General features: G+C 40.6%; 2 protein-coding genes across 8 annotated transcripts in view; one reads left to right on the top strand and one right to left on the bottom strand.

Moving 5' to 3' along the window:
* The window catches only part of LOC136439838 (myotubularin-related protein 3-like), a 41,063-nt gene extending 37,047 nt beyond the window's left edge, over positions 1–4,016 (top strand). For 2 of the 3 annotated variants that reach the window (XM_066435471.1, XM_066435479.1), the window contains exon 17: positions 330–4,016. In XM_066435471.1, coding sequence (XP_066291568.1) covers positions 330–561 — 232 coding nt within the window. In that variant the 3' untranslated portion in view covers positions 562–4,016. The remainder of the gene's footprint in view (positions 1–329) is intronic. The other variant, XM_066435486.1, reaches the window with a different exon arrangement.
* A 2,628-nt stretch (positions 4,017–6,644) lies between these two features.
* The window catches only part of LOC136439859 (serine/threonine-protein kinase TAO1-like), a 35,176-nt gene continuing 21,549 nt past the window's right edge, over positions 6,645–20,271 (bottom strand). For 2 of the 5 annotated variants that reach the window (XM_066435497.1, XM_066435507.1), the window contains exons 8-20: positions 20,137–20,230; positions 19,270–19,351; positions 18,480–18,671; positions 16,827–16,859; positions 15,607–15,771; positions 14,739–15,064; positions 13,753–13,849; positions 12,764–12,892; positions 12,301–12,498; positions 11,249–11,488; positions 9,171–9,383; positions 8,576–8,758; positions 6,645–8,163 (exon numbers count right to left, since the gene is read on the bottom strand). In XM_066435497.1, the coding sequence (XP_066291594.1) occupies positions 7,903–8,163; positions 8,576–8,758; positions 9,171–9,383; positions 11,249–11,488; positions 12,301–12,498; positions 12,764–12,892; positions 13,753–13,849; positions 14,739–15,064; positions 15,607–15,771; positions 16,827–16,859; positions 18,480–18,671; positions 19,270–19,351; positions 20,137–20,230 (2,213 nt within the window). In that variant the 3' untranslated portion in view covers positions 6,645–7,902. Of the gene's footprint in view, positions 8,164–8,303; positions 8,373–8,575; positions 8,759–9,170; positions 9,384–11,248; positions 11,489–12,300; positions 12,499–12,763; positions 12,893–13,752; positions 13,850–14,738; positions 15,065–15,606; positions 15,772–16,826; positions 16,860–18,479; positions 18,672–19,269; positions 19,352–20,136; positions 20,231–20,271 lie in introns of those variants that run through there. The other 3 variants (XM_066435516.1, XM_066435533.1, XM_066435525.1) reach the window with 3 other exon arrangements.

Genomic DNA, 20,271 nt, shown 5'->3' on the forward strand with positions numbered 1-20,271 from the left:
ATGACGTTCAACCGGTTTTCCCAGACCTAGCCTTACAAATTTAAACTACTCTCTTTATTTTTACTCAAAGTCAAACACATTCATATTTATGGTGACCAGCCCCTTCAGGTCTGTCCTGCCACTTGCTACACAATGTAATCGAACACCATAGGGTGTCATCTACTTTACCAGTAGCCATGGTGACAGCCATCTGGTCATTGGCCATATTTGTTTGGAACAGAAGAAGAGGAAGAATAAATGGAGCAAAAACAACATTTTTCTCTTCCATGCAGGTAATTATAGGCATATACAGATGTCGCTCATGTTAAGTCCTTGTGTGATTCCTACAGGAACTGTGGACACGTGTTCTGTGACATCTGTTCAGAGAAGAAGATCTCCATCCCTACCGAACAACTCTTCGACCCAGTCCGCGTCTGCTTGCCCTGTTACGACAAGCTGATCGAAACGACCTCGGAACAGGTGTATGAAATCTCATTGGAGGAGGAGGAGGAAGAAGACACCAAGACGTTGTCGGATTTTCGTACGGAACAACCAATAGCCGCATCAGCCGCCAGCAATTAACAGAAGATTTCTCCATGGTTCATTGTGTGATGATATAACGGCTAGCCCTGCCATCCCATAGACTCGAGTACGCTGGTCTGTTTCTAACCAGGTCTGACTTACGTTCTGTAAATATTCATGCCCGGTTTCAATCCCACTGCCATCCCTGCTTTGAGGTACTGCGTGCATAGTTTTCGAATCCTTCACAAGTAAGTCAGTACTGTTAGGATGTGGACAAGTGTGATTGAGTCTATGGGTGGACAGGGCTGTGCTTAGAGATGGTGCAAAGGAGTTAGTTCCCTTGCCTAATGTTGCTGTGGGTTTCGGTCTTCTGGAGCAGCTAAGATTTCTACACCATGTGCAAGCGATCCAAGTATGATTGGAAGGAGGGAGAGACTGTTGCAGAACCTGGGGCTTCAGTTTGTAGCGTACACGTCAAGTTTCCCGTTCTATGCGAAATCTCGTTTTAGAAACCTGAACTCTTTTATTCTGTCTCCCATTTTCAGTAGACTGTCCTTTAAATGTTTTGTTCTTAACACAGGATGAAACATTCACTAGCTGTGAAGGCTAACTTTTGAAATGGTTGAATGTATTCTTTAAAAAGATATGAATTCAATACACGTATCATGTTTTGGGCATTATGAGGATAAAGAAATTTCTGACCTGTTATTGGAGATATAAGTAATAATTTTGGCTTTATGTAAAAAAGTTCCTGCAAAAAGATACTGAGAACTTGACTGATATACTACAGTGTAGTGGTTTGGGATGTAAGCAGTATCTGTTTATATTTTAGTTCACATAGGGATGAAAAAAAAAGTACAGCTTTATTAATGGGAGGTGTTTGTTCCATGAATTCAATTTAAAAACTGAAACTAATGTTATTGTCTTAGTGATTCTTGGGCATGGTGTTATGCTATGAATTTTCTCTTTTTATCGGGTGCAAATGGATCTGAATACTATAATTAATTTCTTCTGTACAGTATTTCATGACAATGAGAATTTGTTTTGGTATCCTGTAAAAAGTGGGCCCAACTCCAAGAAATCTAAGTTCAAATCGTTCTCCAGAAAAACGCACAGTCTTTTCTACTGAGGATTTGTTTTCTGTCGCAAAATTATTTGTAAGTATGAAATTTTAAGAAAGGTTTATTTTACAGTAGAGTACGCATCATATAGCTTGCATGTATGTCAAGACAACTTCAAAATGGAATTGAGATTGAGATTGATTTAAAATGGTACTGAACAAAAGCCCATGTACATCTATAGCTGGTGAAGGATCTAATATATTACTGACTCAAGAAAATAAAGTTTTCCACTGTGTAAGCCCCTTTCTTAGGCCACACCATTTTAATTTCTTGGTTAACAGAATTTTTCAAAAAATGCTAGATTGGAAAATAAGCAGTAAAACAAAATCTGAAAAGGAAAGTTTGTACTTTGGTGAACACAATTTGAGGGAGTGAACAGGGTCAGTTCACCCAAGCCTTCTGTTTTCATGATTTTTTTCCTAAAATTAAAAGAAAAATCCGTTAACCGAGAAATTAAATTGGTGTGGCCTAATGTTAAAGTTTGACTGCTTTTCTTTCTAGATCCAAAAACTCAGGCATCCTGTGTAGATATAAACAAGAAAGATATAATACTACTATCCTATTCTGTCTTTAGATTGTGCCAAAAGTTCTGTAGGATGTTTCTGCTCCAACAATATGTCTAGGTACATTGGGAAGAAAGATGTTTCGACCCTCTTGTATGGTCACCAGGGCTTGAATTGGCATCTTTTCTCAATTGGTACACCAGAAAGACGGGTTAGGGGTATTTTGGACAAGTGTGAACAAGGAGAAAAAGTCAAGAAAAAGGTAACGAAATTTCACTTGGTTTCATCAGTATAACTTTCTCAGAGTACAATCGTTAAAAAGCAGTAGCCCCCCCCCCCCTCAGCCTTGAATTGACGTATGTCAATTGCCTATACAGCAGCAGAAAGGATGATAAAATTGAAATAAGTAGGAACTTAAGAAAAATAATGTCTTTTGACAACTGCATGTACATGTAACTGTTGTATACATACTGCCTTCAAATCCATTGTACTTTCATGTTCTAACAGTGATGTTTTTGATGACAACGCTGCTTTTACTGTTGTAAGACTGCAAAGACGATTCAGAGTTACAGTGTTGATCACATGACCTAGCTGCTACAACGTCAAGAAGTACTGAATATCGTTAGTGCGACATTCCAATTTTAGCTGTCTGAACCCTCCCATCCTGTATGTTACAATTATGTCACCAAGTGATAATATCTGTTTGAAAGATGTGGATAGAACTGTCCAAAAAGATGTCCGAAAAATCCGAAGCTATAACAGGTGCATTTTTCAACCACTTATGTCTTGCCCTGAAACCAAAGAAACAGAACAATGATGTTTGTCGCATATACGATCACCACAGTTTTGTCATTCCCTGCAAAAAACAAGACCTTTGTCCAATAAAAGGCTTTCGAGATAAACTTAGGCCGAATAAAAGTTGTGTTATATTGTGATAGCTTTTGAACCTGTCCTTTGATAGTTACTTAAAGGAGAAAAGCCCATTTTACCCCAAGACAAGAACATGAGAGAGTCTTTAACTTAGTGTACTGGGGTTTAACAGTTATTCGATTTAAGAAAGTTGTAATGTTCAATTCTCAGGTTTTAAGAATTATGACTTTCTTAGTTTAGGGTTGGGCATTGGAAAGAAAGTCAATTTTATTGGATGGGAAAACAAAGTCATGGCTAATTTGAATGGGTAAAAAAGCAGGACTTATACATAATACATGTTAACCAAGACGAGAAATGTGATGGTTTAAGTGTACGCCTTGAAATGGTTAGGAGAGGGCTGTAGTCACAGTATGGACCAGCAGTTATTTTACCAATAATCTCAAATGGTGCTTGCTCAACAGTTGAGATGTCACCAGAAGCTATGAAATGGAAGATGACCACATTTTTAAAGCACTGGAGACTACCTTGAACTGATGTGTATTAAAGAATGCTCGGAAAGGTTGAATTTATTATTAAATTCCCCATAGTTGTAAGGTTAGGGCAGCCAGGCAGCAATTGTTTCCATTTGGTCATGTTGTGTAGAATTGAAAATGACTTGGATATCAAGATGTAATGTTGTACAAATAGAGCCATTCTGCCTCCATGGCTGTATGAATTGGTGCCTAGGAATTTCTTTATTGCCAGAGGCTAACCCAAGCTTTAACGATAGTTTGTTAGTGTACAGAAAAAAGAATGGAATATATGGCAGAGATATTAAATGGCTGCCTAACCTAGAAGTTATTTCAAAATAAGAACATGAAGAATTTATGAATGAAATTAGAAGAAAGTATCCAGATATGAATGGGTGCTGAAGTTGAGATATTTTTGTTCTCTAGTGTTAAATGAATGGTCATGTTGGAGGAAATGCTTGATGCTTGGCGAGCTGCTCAGGCTTAAGTAACAATAAACTGCCGGACTGGTACTGTGTTGTCTGTTATTTTTGTTTGGTCAATTAGGCCATGTTGATTTGATTATATGGATATGGATAACATCCGCGCGTGCATCAAGGTAGCAGAACACAGTTTCCGGCCTATGGGGATTTCTATAGTTAAGGGCCCCAAGGTGACTAGCTTCGACGCGGTAAAAATTATAGCGCGGTGCACTTGAGAAAAACGAATATGTTTGAGTTTAGGGTACAACCTACGAAGCAGAAACACTGTCACAAAAATCGTATATATGTTTTTAAAAAGGGACATGTTTTTTTATAAGGGGGCAAATTAAATCCACATATGTTTTGAAAATAGGGCCGTTTTTTTAAAGGGGGCAAATTAAATCCACATATGTTTTGAAAATGGCACATGTTTTTAAAAAGGGGGCAAATTAAATCCACATATGTTTTGAAAATGGGACATGTTTTTAAAAATTAAATCCACATGTTTTGAAAATAGGACATGGTTTTTCTTATGGGTCATATCTTTTAAAACAATATGCATCTTAAAAATAACCAAAATGAGAATATGAGACGAAAAAAAAACATACACCATTTTCATTTTGTACCGTGTAAAAGTTTATTCCCCAATCCAGGAAACCCACCGGTTTGCAAAGTGTGCTTTCAAAATGGTCTATCGTTTCCGATTTACCCCCCATTTTGATAGTGGTGCTTTCCAGTTACGCCGATTTCAAACTGGTCGATTTCAAACTCCAAACGGAAATGACTTAAGGTTCCGGGTCGGAGTTCAATTGTGACCGGGGGGGGTTGGGTCATGACCCGGTAATCTGCCGGAAGTGCGTGGTCGTCACCCTGATTTCTGCCCGAGATTGCTTGGTGATGGTTTTAGCTGTGTATGAATATTTTGAATCTTCTGAAAAGCCCGTGAGTTGTAGTATTTTTGGGCGCGGTACAAATAAATAAAAAAATAAAAAAAATCCTGTCGGCGTATCGGCTCCTCACACCCACTTTGAAACAGCGCTCTGCGAGAGGTCACTGAACTGCAGACTGACTCCATTTGCATAAGCTATGTTAGTTGACCGTTTTCTCTACTCTAATAACACAAGTTGTTCAAAGTATGAGAGTCTTATCTTAGCGAAGAATGCTAATCAGTAACTTTTTTTCAGTAACTCTATATAGTATTTACAACTTCGCAGGTTTGTAAACCTGAATTGCGTTGCGAATTTACACAAGTCAACACTATAAAAAATGAGCCATCAAAACTACACAGAGGCAAATCACACTTGACACGGTCACAATAGATTTGTAAAATCTGATAAAAGCACGCTTACCATCATGATAGTCACATTACATGTAGATATACAAAATCTTGTTGAGGATCATCGTGCAAATACTAAGCTAAAACATTCACAGATATAGAGAACATGGCAATCAATGTAACCTTTTGGCTCATTGTTGCATCAATTTTAGTGTTCTGGGGAAGAGGGACTGTTCATGCCTCTTCGTATGGCTCAACGGTACTTTGAAGGCTGAAGTTTGTCTTAGATCGTACTTAGTGTCTCCGGATTTCACAAGGAACTGCCAGCAGGGGTGTGTGTCGTCCGCCACCACCCTCCCGAGCTCACGCACGGATGCCTCGCGTCTCCGCATATCCAGGGTCGACAGCTGGTCGGAGGGGATTCCAATTAATCCTGGTAGCATTTCCTCATAAATTATGTAGATAAGTGCCTTCTTGAGTTATAATCAAAATATGAAATGAAATTGGCTCATGCAGTTCCAAAAAAGCCACTAGGTGGCCCAAACCTTCATGACTTACTCTCCCTTTCAATAGCTATCTACCACTAAAAAATCATGACCGACCATAGCATGCCCAGAACACGAGATATCAAACCCGGAAGTTCCGCTGCAGTACCATTGCATGCCGCTAGGTGGCCGCCCCCTAGCGGCTTGATAATTTGTTTAACTTACACTTTGTGCATGTGGAGATATGTGACGTCATCAATATCAATTAGTCAAAAGTGTCATGAGGTTTATAACAGACTGTACGCTGTACATGGAAGTTCATTAGATCCTAGGTGATTGATCAATTGAATTGTGGCGAAGACTGCAGGACAGTAAAAAGACTATTATGATCATTTTGAGTTGTCTTACAAACTTGCAATATGGCAGAAACACACCTGCCGATACATACTGCAATTCAGGCCATGTTGATTTGATTACTAGTTTATGGATGGCATCCTCTGGGAACCCAAAACTGATGCAAGCGTGCAAATAAAATAAAAAGTTTTGAAAAAACAAGTTGCCTTCATCAAAAGTCTATGTGGTCAGGAAGGTTGAACAAATAGATAAACACACAGAATATGGTCTACCGAATGATAGATTCTTAATTTTTTTTTTCTTTCACATCTTCTTCTTTGACTTTGGAATTTGCTTTGGCATTCTACAACATTGCTATCCATTTCCCAAAATATTTCTTTGCAATTCACGGCATATATTTGATATTTTGCACCTTCTTTGTACAATTTACAGTATGTTGGCAAATGGCAATTGATGTGCGCATGGATGTCATCCATATAATCAAATTGCTCTGTAATAAAACTGCTATGCACAGGTTTCCTATCTATGAAAGTATGAAGAAAGAAGATCAAAGAGACTCTGATGTGTATAAAAACAGATACCCAGCATTTATTGATCCAGTGACTGAAGTGTACATGAGGGTGGTAAAAATCAATTAGTTTTTCTCTTATCTCGGTCGCTAATTTTCTTTCTTTAAAAAAAAAAAAACACCAGAAAAACCCAAGGAAAAACAAAGGAAAACATTTGCACGCAATTTTTGTTAGCAGCTCAGGATTATTAATTAAGATTATTTTTCCTGTACAAACTCCCTAGCCAGTAGAACATGAAAACCTACCAAATGTTACATTACCAAGAGTTAGGCTAGATTTCAAAAACATTTCTCTCTCTCTCTCACTCTTCTTAGCTAAAGTTTGAAAGTTTTTCTCTACTTCTTAAACAACTTTTCATGTACGACTTCATAAGTTCGTTACAGAACACTGATTTTTTTTTCTCTCCAGAGGCAAATTTTTTGTACATACAGTGAATAACAGAAACATTGGAAATACCCCAACTTGTTAAATAATTTTCTTAACAGTTTATCTTTTTTAAAAATAACATTAATGATAGAATTAAAAAATGATATAACCCTTTAATTACAAAATTTCTTCCATGCTGTTGGTTAGGCTACTTTACATTACATTACAAGGGGGTGAGATCATGCCATTTTTGAGACCCTACCACGCCACGACGGTTTGCCATCGTAAAAAGCACTAGACACGGTAACACTAGACTGTAATGCCATCAACGTCCTTTTTTCCCCATCAGAACAAGTACCAAAAATATGACTCTAGCATGTGGTCTTATTCGATCCCCCGAACAATCAGCCTCGGAACATGTTGAAAAGTGAACAACGAGGGGAGTAGTAGTTTCTTAAAGCAAAATTGTAGAAAGTCTCGTATGCATCTTTATACACAATATTGCAAGAGCCTAAGAGAATATCACATGGCTATGTAAAGAACCACATGTACACGTCCTGTACATGTAGCTTATCGTCACATGAAGGGTCCTCTCTGTGTCTTTCCTTTGTACAATACTGCAGTGATCACTGGGCACTAGAACATGCCTCCTTGACTCCAGGTGAAGAGATCTTAGAATTAAAAAGTCCCTCCCAGCCCTTGAGGAGGCCGTGAGGAGCCGAGTGCAAACTATGGGGTACAAGGAGAGGTGGGAGACCCTTGGAAGCATTCGATGGCCGCCCTCACGGTTTGTACACGTTAGGAACACCCCCCTTACCGCCCCCCTCTCCAGGCCGTGAGGAGAAGATGTACAGAATGGGCATGCCTGAGTGGAGGAAGTGTCTGGACTAAGACCCGTAGCCCAGCCCCGACAGAAGACTGGAACTGCGGGCGCCGGCTCGACTGTCGCCCGGGCCGCCCGCCGCTCCCCCTATGGCACCGTCACCCAGCAGTCCTGGGTCCCCCGACATGTCGCTCAGAACCATTGCACTCAGGCCCATCCGCATGGTCTCCTGGTCGAACTCCTCCAGTTCCCGCGCCTGGCGTTCATGCAGCGAGCGCATCATCTCCTGACGCTCCTGCTGCAACCGCAAGGCTTCCTCCTCCATCTGGAACAGGCAGGACAAGGGTTAATATAAATCACACAACCTACACTTCATCTGTAACAGGTAGTACAAGGGTTTATTAATTATAATATAAGCTACACTTCATCTGTAACCGCAAGGCTTCCTCCTCCATCTGGAACAGGCAGGACAAGGGTTAATTAATTATAATATAAGCTACACTTCATCTGTAACCGCAAGGCTTCCTCCTCCATCTGGAACAGGCAGTACAATGTATACTTGTTGTAGACCACACATATTATATTATACTACCATTTAAAACAGCCAGAGGGCGTAGGTTCTTGAGTTACACTAACTACACAAGTGATGCACAGATACACACACACAGACAGACACACCCAAAAAAACAATATCTCCATTTTTCATGGAGATAAAAAGGCCCAAGTTGAGAACTGACCTTTTGTTCTAGAAGGGCCCTCCTGAGGGAAACCTTCTGCTCCAGGTCCTTCATCTCACGATCGTGCTGGGCTTCTGTCTGCATCTTGACGCGGCTCTGGTACGCGTTCAACAGCTCCAGCTCTGCCTGAAGCTGCTGTTTTAGGGCACGGACCTCCGCTTCCTGAGTCTCGTCAAGACGAATCTGAGGAACCCAAGATCGCAGTTATGGATGGCGTTTACGAGGCGTTTGCTTCCTCTTTAATTCAATTATACTGTATGAAAGTACCAAGTCTGTAGCTATATTTACTCACTAATGCTCTGATCATACTACTTCCCCAGGATGGCCATCTTGTCCCTACCCTAACCCCCTCCCCCCCCTCCAGAACTCACATGTTGGGTCTGCAGCATCTCACTAATGCTCTGATCGTACTGCTCCCCTAGGATGGCCATCTTGTCCCTACCCTAACCCCCTCCTACCTACCCCCTCCGGAACTCACAAGTTCGGTCTGCAGCATCTCACTAATGCTCTGATCGTACTGCTCCCCCAGGATGGCCATCTTGTCCCTACCCTAACCCCCTCTCCCTCCTACCTACCCCCCCCCTCCAGAACTCACATGTTGGGTCTGCAGCATCTCACTAATGCTCTGATCGTACTGCTCCCCCAGAATGGCCATCTTGCGCATCTGCTCCTCCTTCAGCCGTTTGATGACAGCCTTCTGCTGGTCCTTGGGCGTGGTCTCCAGCAGGTGCTGCCGCAGGTGCTTGTACTGCTTGGTTTGGATTTTACAGGTGTCATGAAACTGTTTCTTAATCTGGGACTCCTTGGCCTGCAGTGTTGGTGGGAGACAGTAGGGGGAGTGTGAGAACAGACACAGTTCATGCAATCGTGTTCCTCATACATCAAAACTGTACATCCTATGACAACTCTCACTATCAAAAACACATGACTTAGAGTTAGGATTACTTGTCAAAAGGACATGAAGTCCAGTCATCATGCAAGTTTTAAGACCTTCTAATAGCCTTCAAAGAAATTTAAAAAATTGAGAGTGTTTGTAGTACATGCAAATTTAGCACCACACACGGTAACAAAAGGACAGAGGGTGTTTCTAACCAAGCCGACGGGGGAGGCATGCACTGGTAACTGCTCGCTTCAGAACTCATGAATGAGGTATGGGAAATGGAAAACATGGCAGCCGGAGAGAAAGTATGTGTACAACCTATGCACTCTTACACTCGTGTGCATGTATGTCCCAAACAAAAGTTGAAATGCTGGAAAAAAAACCTCTGAACTACAATAGGTGCCATTCCATTTACACTGCACAAATGTCGTAAGTTTCTATCATTTTACTTTCTTTCACATTTCCTGGATAGTCCAAAAATGCATATCCTAAAGTGCACCTAAACATAACAATCAAATGTGTAATATACACTATTAGGCTCGCTCCTGAGGCTTCGCCAAAAATAATTTTGATGCAGATACAACATTTTTCAGGGAAGTTTTTAAAACTGGTTTACAAATACTTATTGGTCCCGCTGCCATTCTAAGACAAAATCAAACAATCATAGTGAGTTCACTTCACTTACAAGTGCATTGTGACACGTCACATGACCAAGAAAGCACAACAGAAGAGATAATACAACAAGCAACAATCATTCATTTGAGTCGTGTCTACAAACTTTCCTAGAGGATACATGATCTAACATGGCAAAGATAGTGGTGGAGAAAACTATGAGAGAGAAATATTTTTTGTCTTGTATACAAGTATAGAGAGAAAATTCTACAACTGTTTTGTCGGAAATTTACCAATTCAAGAAAACACACCACAAGTCCACGAGAAGAATTCAGTGTGTTGTTACAAAACATGCACATGAACTGACAAAAAACATTGCTTGCTGCTTTTGGGTTTTAGAAAAAAATGGGAAAATATACTATTACACCACATGAAAAATCTGGAAAGCTTGAGTTTAAAATGAATGTATGCATGATGGACAATGTAGATATGTGACTAGCAGAGACTTTGCATGCACTGGGGCCACATTGATGTAGACTGTTGATAGTTTTCCACTTAACTTGCCACAAGCCATACACACATATAAAATTAATGTAAATGTTCACTACAACAGTTAATCCAGATTTGTATGACCCTTGATTTTATGATTGGGATATGATTCACAGTGTAAAGGTATGAATTGAAAGACAACAAAAGATACAAAACATAAAAATACTTTTTTTCCATCTATGATATTCGATGAGAGACCTGTCAAATATTAGGTCACTCAGTGGTTGCAGCCTCTATTTGAAAGGGAGATTGATATAGAAATGCCACTTATTTTTTTGGCGAGGCCTCAGGGGCAAGCCAAAGAAATGCCACTATTATTTTTTTGGCGAGGCCTCAGGGGCAAGCCAAAGAAATGCCAATATTATTTTTTTGGCGAGGCCTCAGGGGCAAGCCAAATGTCTGTTTTTCAAAGGAGGCTAACATCATTTTTAAGTCAAAAGTCTTGCTTTTCAGTCCATCAATGTGACCACGGCATAATGTCAAGCAGAAGATGGCAAGATGCAAAATGTATAAAGCAATGACACTACAACATTTCCCACAACAACATAAGCAGTAAGAAGGAAGTGAGCTCTTTAAAACAGCGGCATGATGTGAACGAAGAAGAGTTTGGGACAAGATAGAGAAGACGGGACCTTGAGGCTCTTGGGCTGCTGCTTCAGCTCCAAGAGGTGCTTTTTCCGCAGTTCGCGCTCGGCACGCTTGTTGTACTCCATCTGGTTGGACAGCTCGGTCTGGTGCTGCTTTTTCATCTGATCTATCCTCATGCGATGGATCTGGGCAAGGTGCTTGTACTCCAGATCCTGCGTGGCCTCATGGTGACGCAGCATCAAAGCGTGCTCCAACTCCATATGAGTCTGGCGCTTGTTCAACTCCTAATGGTACAGATAGTAGCGATATCAATGTCAATAATAATCAAGTTTTATTTGCAAGTTCTTGCCCGAGTGCTCATTGCTACATGAAACAATACATAGAAAAAGTATGCCAAAAATACTTACTCAGCAACTGGATAAAATTTTTTTGAGTTGCTTGAGTAACTTTTCTGGCGTATCTTATTACCTGGATGTCTAACCTTCATCAACATAGAAAAAGTATATCGATAGTGCAATGGTGACAGGTGGAACAAGTGACTATTTTAAGAACTGCTACGGAATACAATCTACGCTTTTTGGGTTTGACTTCTTCAATTATAGTGCAATGGGTCGTGTGGCGTAATGGCAGGGTGTCTGGCCCAGAACCCAGAGGTCCCGGGTTTGAATCCTGTCATGTTCCCTTGGGAAAGGTACTTTACACAATGTTCCTCACTCAGGTGTAAAAATGGGTACCTGATGCTAGTTGGGGAGGTAAAGGGTGGTGGTTTCCTTTTTTCTGTCCCACTTATTGTGTCTGAGCCCATGTTTTTGATTTTTGTTGATTTATTTTGTTGAGATATTTTTGACAGACGAATTTTTATCCGCCCCAAGGAGCAAATTTCTGTCCCAGGACAGAGGGACTGGTCCTAGAGACAGCCCTGATCCTGTTCATTCAACTTATTGATAAACACCAAATCAGGGAAATCTTGAATGTCATAACACAAAAACCGCTCAACAATAACTTGCAGGAGGTTGCAATAAAAAACTAAAATTAAATTTAATTATAATTAACCCTTTTAACATACAAAATCAATTTTCACCAGTTTTGCACTCACCTCTTTTAAAAAGTCCGTCTCGAGGAGGTGTCTTTTCAAAAGCTTTCTCCGGCGGAACTTGCGGACTTCGATCTCTAGGAACTCGCGTTGCCTGCGTACGAGGGACATCTCGGCCTCCGCATGCAGCTGCTGAAGGTTCTCCTTCTGACTGCGCAGCGACTCACGCTGTTCCTTCTTGGGTGTGTCGTCACCCATTTCCTGCCGAGGAAACAGCGTACAATTTTGTTACAGTTCATATTTGGATTTTCCACACAAAACAAGGATCTTTGAAATGAAATGAAATGTGACCCACAGCCTTGAAGGGACCTCGGGTATAATCTTGGGCTGTTCGTGCAACTGCACGTCGGCCTCGCTTTGGCACGCATGAGGATGCCTTGAAACGAAACGAAAACATTCTCCCTGCTCCATAACCCCATAACCAAAACAAATTTGGTGCCAAAAGGTCCCCAAAGGTTTAACACACCTTTTTGAGCCTCTCCTTGTTGAACTTGTACTCCTGGCGTTGCATGGCCTGGAAGCTCTTCAGCTCTGTCTCCTGTTGTTGCTGGATCTGTTTCACAAACTTCTTCTCGTCCGCTATTGCATTCTTGATCTGGGCGGAAAGGTCATTCCCAGATTGTGTTAAACAAGTCCAAGACCATCCGTGAATAATTTCATCAGGTTGACTGAATAGCAACGTTCTTTATTCACATCCAGGGAGTAACATGACAGCGGACGTTTCGGCGACCGTCTTTCACCCTCTCCAGGGTAATTCTGACCAGTTCACTTTGCACTGTGGCTATAGGTGTCGCTGCTAAGAAATCTAAGTGCCCCTTCATTGTTGTGTAACAATATCTGTGCATGTGACATAACACTAACACATTTGGGACTGCATTTGTTAGCAGCAACACCTAGCTGCAGTTCATAGTGAACCAGTCAGAATTGCCCTGAGGAAGGTGACAGACGGTCACTCTCCACAAGATTGGCTGTTACGTTTATCCCTGGTTGTGAATAAAGAATGTAGTCCAAACTTAGGTTAATCAAATCCAAGTAACATTGAGCATGCTTTTTACACATATACATGTAAATTAAGGATTGTTTTGTTATGTATCAATTTCGAAAACGAATCATAACTACATATAGAATACACAGTGTTGTATTTCATTTACAAACTGTATGTCATACCCACCCGAGAAAACACACATTTCATTGCGAAATGCCCCAGGAGTTGAGAAAAGTTGGTGTCCTCGAACAATAAATTGTAAAAGCCACAATTCCAACATCTTAATCCAGTATTCAAATTTTTGACAGCGGCGCATTCGGCACACGTGTAATGCATATTCTATAGAAGCGATAAAATAGAAGCCTGTGTGATAGCCCAAGTTATCATCCGGTCCGGTACACCCGTATGGAACGTTTTTGCAGCCCAGGTATGACATAAAGTTTGATATAACAACAGAAACAATCGCTCACCTTTCTGTCTAGTTCCCCAGCGTGCTTTTTCCTCATCTTCTCTAACTCACTACCAAATGTAATTCTCTGGTTTTCTAACTCCTTATCTAATTTTAACCTGCAGAAACAAGAGGAGGGGTTCTTGTCAAAGAAAATGAAATACATTTTCCTAACACCAAAATGTCATCGCACATCAAACAAACAAGAAATCAGCCAGACAGACTTAATACCTTTTTGCGAAGTCAGAAACACTGTACACAGAGACAGAAATGTCACAAACACATCACTCTCTTCAGATGAATGGAAAGCCTACTAGTCTAATACTGTATAATGCTGCATTGTAAACATACCCCTAAGTCAAGTTCTCACTTGTTTTACATATTAAGGAATTCCCAACATCCCAATACATTCCCAACATTGACCGTAACTTGGAAATGCCTGCAAACTAGTAAATTCCCTCTATTTTGCTGTACTGTGATTGGTTAAGACACCAGGGCACTTTGCACTGATCTTTATATAAGACAGGACACACTGTACTTGGCTCATTCGAGCCTTATACCATCGAGAAAGCCACATCAAGGCGAAACTAGTCTGGGTGTGGGCTTGAATAAAGTCTTAACAGAGACTATGCGGCTATAGCGTCTTTTCTGAAGATACGGCTTGAGTGTGTACGGTTGGCTTGAGGTTGCCCACTACTACTGCCTAGTAAATTCCCTCTAATTCGTGGGAAAATTCCTCGACATCATCCTCGAGAAAGCCCTTTTCATATATATCAGAACTGATGGGGACATGTAGCTTTCCGACGTCACCAAATTCAATCAGTCAGTCGAACAGCCGTCAGCATGGGGCAATTTGGATATGGTGGGAGACCCCTGAACTATGAACTTGACTTTGGGGTATATTCAGCATAGTAAAGTAGGCTTGTTTATTGTAAGTTTTCCTTTCTTTTAAGCAGTTATTGTACAATAAACAGACTCAGTCATATTAAGTAACACATTCTTGCATACCTATGCTCCTCCATTTCTGACTCTAGTTTCTTGACAAAGATCTCTAGAAGTTTCTGGTGTTGTCGCCTCATGCGCTTGTAGCCAGACATCTGCTCGCGAAGCTCGTTCTCATGCTGGTGCTCCTTCTGTTGCCTGGTTACGATGGACGTCGTTCTGATGGTGGCGAAGTTTTCCCTGGGATGTCGGTGGTGGTGGTGGTAAGGATCGTGGGGGGTGGGGGCCTTGCCCTTGGGGTGCGGGGGAGGGGGCTGAGGCCTGAACGGCCTGTGCTCTTGTTGTCTGGGCTCTTCTTCTCTATGGTGGCTTCCTGAGCTGCTAGTGGATCCCTGGTGATAATACAGCAACAGGAATGACTTAAATGTAGGGTTCTCAATACAAATAAGCTGTAAGACGCCACATGGTGCATAAGGTTGAGGGCTGTTTCAGCAAAAGTATGAATTACATGTGCAAGACAGCAAAAAAGCATGTGTTCCATACTGTGCTCTGTACATGTAGTTTTACCAGTGTCTAGACTAACAAAAAGACCTGTCTGAAATTTCACACAAATTCAGAATGCAAGGAAAATATCTGCACATTTTTAAGTAAAATACACTCAAATTTTCTATGTTATCTGATTGAAATTAAGTTAAAGCCCTGGTACAATAAACTTTTATACGCCAAAAAGCAGTTACTCAAGCAACTGGATATGACTTAAGAAACAGTCAGATGTTTCAACTAACATCCACTACAAGATTTGTAGGCTTTTAACCACAAACTATGAACCTTTATATACTGTCAGTACATAGAGTCTGTTGTCTATGTCATAACCTGATGAGTAGCTCAACTGTTCATTGCGTTCAGTAGAGCTAAACTGGTTGGACTCTCTCACCTTCCTGACCCTGGAGAGGAGAGGGGAGGCCCCCTCGTCCTTGGTGTCCATCCCCACGGCCCCGGGGAGGCTGTTGGTGCTGCTACTCTGGCTGGACATCTGGCTGAAGCTCTGGCCACTCGTCGTGCTGTTCACTGTGCCTGACCGACTGTAAGGCTCTCCCTCCTGATGGGGTAAAGGTGTACGTCGACAAAGGTTAGACATCCAGGCAAAAAGATATGCAAGGTAACAGTGCATTTATTGATTTAATATACCGTACTGTTAATGCAGAAATGTTTGCAGGGATTTAATTTCGCAGTAGGGAGAAAATGGAGTGTTTGCAGTGGTATTGAGGTCGCGTTTGAAACAATTATAGTAGTGCTACAGTCACACAATGGAACAGCTTTTTGCATGAAAACAGCGAACATACAACCACCGCGAACATTTCTGCATTTTTAGTCCGTTGTAAAGTACTTGGTAATACCATGCTGACAAAAATGTAGAGGAATCATTGATTAGGCCTCTAAATCAAGTTCCTATCATGGTATTGTGCATGATCTAATCATGGATGTTGGATAAAGGCTTAACAACCAGGGGAGCATTCGCAAAAATTTTACAAAATTGGTACAACGTAATAATGAATCTTATTGAAAACGTAGTCTTTTCATGCAAACCGGCATTGGAAGAAGATATTCTTACGCTAAAGCATTGAACAGGCTTATACATCAGGCAGACATATTTCATAGCCTGTGAGTTCTTCTTTTGTGTCAAATTGACACATCACATCATCTTGTCCCATCAACGCAGCTCTACGCCGCCATCTTGAATATTCCCCTTTGTCACTTGGCCCAGGCAGCGGTTGGCCAGTTTGCATAAAAAGACTGTGTTTTCCATAAGATTCATATCTTTTTGCATAAGTGCTTTGCACCTTTTCTTAATAAAATTCGTCCATTTTCGCATATTTTTTGTAAAATTCGTACAAATTCTATATTACTTGTGTGAATGGTTCTAGGCACTCCTGGCCTGTCAAATATGTTGACTCTATTATAAAGCATGATAGGAACCTCCGGATATTTAGTGTGACTCTTTCATAATCATAATTTGTGTCTTAATTTTGAACTGCTAACAACAGTGAAACAGTTGGCTGACATAACAATTGGCTGGTTATAGGGCACAATTAGATGTGTGTGTCTAGGGGGGAGGGGGGCAACAGCACTGAACATCAAGAGTGGAGGCCTTGCCTTTTTCAAGATGGTGGAGATCAAGGTGAAGTGCTGAGTGGAAAGAGAAGCAAAAGCATTTCAGCCAAGCCTGCCACCTAGTGGCCACAAGTAGAACTACATCCAGGGTTCACACAGCCAATGTTCTTTACAAAATCTTCTTGACCGTGTGCAATTCACCTGACTATTTGGAACTTTTCTAAATACAAAGCTACATTGATATCACTAAAGGTTACAATATCATCACTTTTGCATACAAATTTATCAAAAATGTACATTTCTTACAAATTCCAGTTTTCTACAACTCTGAAAGACTGTAAGAAACCTAGAAAAATGTCTTGAAGTTCTAAGCTAACATCCCTTGTCCACTCAGCTTGTAAATATAATATATCTGAGACAAAATTTACAGATGACTTAAATTCTGAATGTCTCCTAACAAATCTATCCATATCTTCTGTACACATCTCCTTCCATTAAGCTACAGTTTTGTTTTAAAAAACTTAAAACTGTTTCCTTTTTAAAAATCTTTTGTTTTTACAGCTGTGTTAAAAAGGAAGATTTCCTGGCAAAGAGAGAGACAGACATGGACAGAAACCAACAATGAATCAGCAAATACATGTTAGTTAAGTATACATGAGCTGTTCTGTACATTGTTACAGTATAAAGATGCTGAAAGTAACAGCAAAGGTAATACTACAATAATGCCACGGACATGTAATGATGTGAACTAGGAGATAGTAAGGGTTAGACAAATCCTGTCAGCTCTAAAAATATATACCGTACGTTAAGTAGATTTTTCGGCCAAATTCAGAGACATGGAAGAAGAGAACAATTTTGGTGACAGAGATATTTTATGTAGAAGCTCTTTCAAAAGAGTTTGACAGGGCTGTCTCAGTTTTCAATTTTTTTTCCGCCCCACATATTGTTTGGGAGTCCATGTTATTGATTTCTGTTGTTGAATCTGTCATCTTAAGCTTACAAAAAGAGGTTTTCATCAGTTTCAGGTCATGAAGTTAAGATTTTTGGAATGGATGGAGTGAAATTTTTATCAGTCCCAATAAGCAAATTTAAGTCCTGTAGACAGCCCTGGAGTTTGATTACAATTTCTTAGAACATTTCATAGATGACGGATTTCTTTTTTGTCAAATCTAATATCTTCCTGGAGCTACTTGTTTCCTTTTGGCTTTATGTAATCATGCGGTTTGATTTTGTCAAAAACAAAAGATGGGGACAATAGAGTACCTATTGTATAGACGCCATGTCTACCATGTGGGGTCGCGTGGCGCAACGGCAGAGCGTTCGACTCAGAACCAAGAGGTCCCGAGTTCGAATCCTGTCATGTCACCGATCTTGTGCCCTTGGGAAAGGCACTTTACACGACTTTCCTCACTCCACCCAGGTGTAAATGGGTACCTGACTTTGGTTGGGGAAATTCGTATTGAGGTAACCTGGTGGCGCCGAATGGCAGCCGCCCAGACCCTTGCGACAGTTCCACAAAATGCAAGTGTGGATAAGATATTTTACATGTATATGTTGTGTAGTGTGTGAAACCTGTAATACCCTGCATCAATTCAGCGCTAGAAAGGCTGCCATTGCGGGTAATTTCTGACCAATAAAAACCATTATTATTATGATTACTGTGTGCGTACGTTCATAACAACAGCTCGGACATACCTGCGAATCCTCTTCTGTGTCTTCCTCCGCGGGATCGTCGGCGGGTCCGTTTTCCGGCGGCTTGGTTTCCACCATCAGAATCTTCTTCATTTTGCGGTATTGCAGGTTGTCCAGTTCGCGGACAGCGTCCTTCGTCCGATTTATCAAGTCTATAATTACATTCCTAGGACGTTCTCTCGTGATAAATATATGCTGGAGATGGGGGGGGGAAGATATTTGTATAATTAGTCTCTGGAAAACAATTAATAATTAAAGACTGTGACGGAACAGCATGCATCATACTGTAATTCTTGATTTGTTAATGGTAACTTGATTTTAGCTACTTTAACGATCACTAATCAACCACTAAAATTTCATCATCCCAAATATTTGATCACTAACATTTTGAGACAGTGATGTCTGTTCCCACTGTTAAAATCAAATGCAGTGAACTACTCCCTTTTTCCCCAACAGCTAAGATTACCAACTGCAATATTAAATGGATTTACAGTATACAGCTCTCTTTTTCCTTGCCACATGGGGTGGTGAAAAAGCTGAACTTGAAGGGCATTTTTATCATTTTCAACGACACAGATATGCCAAGAATCTTTCAAAACAATTGATAGACTTTTTACACATCATTCTGTCATTGTTTCTTTTCACCATTTTACTATACGTTGTACCCCATCGCCATAGATACCATACAATACTGAGGAAAGATCCCATCCTTTCCCATTAATGAAGCATAATACCAGGATCTGCAATCATACCACTATTGATATTACATATGGATGATTTTGGAGTGACTCACCCCTAACAACTCTTGTGCTGTAGGTCTATCCACAGGGTTTTTCTGTAAACAGGCGTCTACAAAATTCCTAAACTCCTCAGACCTGGCAACGGATACAAGAAAACAGCGTTATAGACAGTCACATGATTCAACTGCACGCAATTGATAACAATTTGCTTCGACTTAAACCATATCTATAACTGACATAATTCGATATGCAAAACAACATAGCCTGTACAACATCAAGAGAATGATTATGAGCTAGAGATGCAACAAAGATAGCAGTCAGAGCAGTAACATCTGCCAAGGAATAATTGCAATACTAATGTCTGGGATCTGGATTTTCCCAAAATTTAATAACTTTTCCTAATAGGCCAATGTGTATATGCCCTAAAAAGAAAAATCCACTCAGAGTTTCCTAAGCACTACAGTGGGTCAAACCATTGTCTGAAAACTGTACAAAATGTTGGCTGAGGATTTTTGAACACCAAAGCAGAGTTCTAGGTAACATATTTCAAGTGTTGGGCCCCCCTATGCTGTGATTTGGACCCCATATGCTGTAACTTATACACCTACAATGTACATTGTCTTTCAACCAGTGTAGGGGTGTTTCTTTTTGAGAGAACCTTCTGATCCTTTGTGAATCTTTTGAAAAATTAACATATAGCTTTAGAACTAGACTATAACAGAGGGGAAACTTAACTTCACAAAATTTGTCAATCAAAATAGTAGGAAATAGTGTCTTAGGGGTTTACAGATTTTAAAATTTTTCGAGGAGTTGGCCATCTGTACCTGACCCCTATACTGTAAAAAGAAATTCTGGTGAGAACCCTGCATAGAATGGCCGTTGTTGTTTTTTTTTTATAAAAGAAAGGTTTGTGTACTTACCAATCAATGGAAGATAAAGAGGGTGCATCATTTTGTGCTATATGGTACAAGGCACTCATGGCGTTCATGTTGAATAAGGGCGGCTTTCTCTCCGCTAAGGGGGACACAAATATGTAAATTTATTCATTCGAGTAG

The sequence above is a fragment of the Branchiostoma lanceolatum genome, chromosome 1, assembly GCF_035083965.1.
Source record: "Branchiostoma lanceolatum isolate klBraLanc5 chromosome 1, klBraLanc5.hap2, whole genome shotgun sequence".
Lineage (NCBI taxonomy): Eukaryota > Metazoa > Chordata > Leptocardii > Amphioxiformes > Branchiostomatidae > Branchiostoma > Branchiostoma lanceolatum.